We start from the raw sequence: 1,839 nt of genomic DNA on the forward strand, positions 1-1,839 counted from the left end.
CTGGACTTCAATCTGTGGTTGTGAATATAATTCACTTTCTGGAGTTAACTGTGGTCTTTTCAGAACCTTTACAAAGACATATAGCATTTTTTGTTGAATTTTTTTTTTAGAGAGGTTTTGCTGTATTTTTTGCCAGACAGTAAGCTGTCACAGGAACAGATTAGTGGTATGTCTACTGAGGAACTAATATCACTATTTAAGGTATGTGAGCTTGGAGGCTAAACGTGAATTCTAACAGGTAAAAAAAAAATGACAAATATTACAAAGCCTGCATTTATGTAAAACTGGAGGAATTAAGACTGTAGCCTTTGCTAATTCAAGTATGGGGAAATATCCATCTCTGCTTGATAGGTATTAGTAAATTCCCATAGTGGGTAGTGTGTGAAGCCTTTCAAAATGTTGGTAGTCATGCCTTGACTGTCATGCCTTGACTACAGTTAGCAGTACAACTCCCATTGCCTTCAGACACCCTCTACATGTTCAAGTAATGGCACAATGGGATCTAATGCATGATTAACACAATCACACCTTGTGCCATGCCACACATGCATGGCAGGAGGTGCAATTATGGGATTATGCATTAGATCCTATCGCGCCTTCTTGTGAGTGCAGGGGGGAGCCTGATCCCAGCCTTCTTCCACCCCAGAAGGTGCAATACACCCCCCTGCAGTGATCCTCTTGGTCTAGAGGTTTCTCCAGACCCTAGGGACCATGACAGCTATGATCCCCAAGGTCTGGGGGGGTGAAACCCCCAAACCCTAAAAATCACGGCTGCCATGATCACTCCCCAATGCCAAATTTTTCCACCCTCTTCCCTGTCATACTCTAAAAACCCTGAACCCCAAGCCTGGAGTAGCAGGTTGGAGCTGGGTCAGGCACCTCTCTGCCATGTTTCCTACCTCTGCAGCTAGCCTGGGGCTAGGCCATGCCCCTTCCCTCCCCACAACTGGTTCAGGACCAGCCCATGTCACCTCCCCACAGCTCCTCTTCATGACCAGATGGGGTCCCACTGTGACTGCCTCAGGTGCCAAATCAGGACCACCAGCTGGATCCAGCCCACACACAGACAGGACACTGCCCATCTGTCCCATGAGCCAAAAAGGTTGAGTACAACTGTTCTAACAGTTATGCATACACAAGCTAGAAGCAATGCAAATGTAACAACACAGTTTTTAATCCAGTGTCATTCAAAGTGAAAGTTGGAGTTCTCCACATTCCACATTTGTATCGCTCCTAGTTCGTGTACATGGAACTGTTAGAACACGACAGCTGTTGCACACTCCCAATCCGCAGTTCACCCTCGTTCTTTGAAGTCACACTAAGTATACATTTTTCCATGCCCTAACAGAGAAAACTAGTTTTTAAATTTAGACAAGTGATACTTCTACCTTATTCTGCTTCATGGAATTAAGCTAATTGCTTCTGCCTTCTGAAGAAGGTCATTCATTTTGAAAGGGAATGACCTCTTTGATGGTTTGGTTGCTCTAAGGTCAATGATCAGTTATCCTTGCAGTCAAAGGTTGAATCAATTACCCCTCCAAAACTAGGGTGATTTTATAAACATACAGAAATCTCCTAGGGGAAAAAAAAACAACCACCTTCTCCACTTGCCATGTTGTAAAGTTTTTTGGCATTGCAAGCTAGCCATACAAACCTTTAGGCCTAAGAACAGACATTCAAAAAGCCTGAGCCTGAATTGATTCAATCTTTGCAGGTTAGCCTAACCTGGCTAGGCTGAACTGGTTTGAAACTAAATAGATGTTCTCTCTGGACTGAGGAAATTGAGGCATATGCCTGCAGTGGCTCAGGCTAGAAGCTGGGGGGGGGGGGCGGCGGAGG

At 44.8% G+C, this 1,839-nt stretch overlaps 1 protein-coding gene across 1 annotated transcript in view; it reads left to right on the forward strand.

Annotated features, from left to right (window-relative positions):
* Positions 1–1,839, forward strand: part of MORC1 (MORC family CW-type zinc finger 1) — a gene marked incomplete at its 5' end in the record, with an annotated part of 135,790 nt that overhangs the window by 120,713 nt on the left and 13,238 nt on the right. The window contains one exon of the mRNA XM_019523915.1: positions 111–201. Within this exon, the coding sequence (XP_019379460.1) occupies positions 111–201 (91 nt within the window). The remainder of the gene's footprint in view (positions 1–110; positions 202–1,839) is intronic.

The sequence above is a fragment of the Gavialis gangeticus genome, unplaced genomic scaffold, assembly GCF_001723915.1.
Source record: "Gavialis gangeticus isolate Ggan-Ray unplaced genomic scaffold, GavGan_comp1, whole genome shotgun sequence".
NCBI lineage: Eukaryota > Metazoa > Chordata > Crocodylia > Gavialidae > Gavialis > Gavialis gangeticus.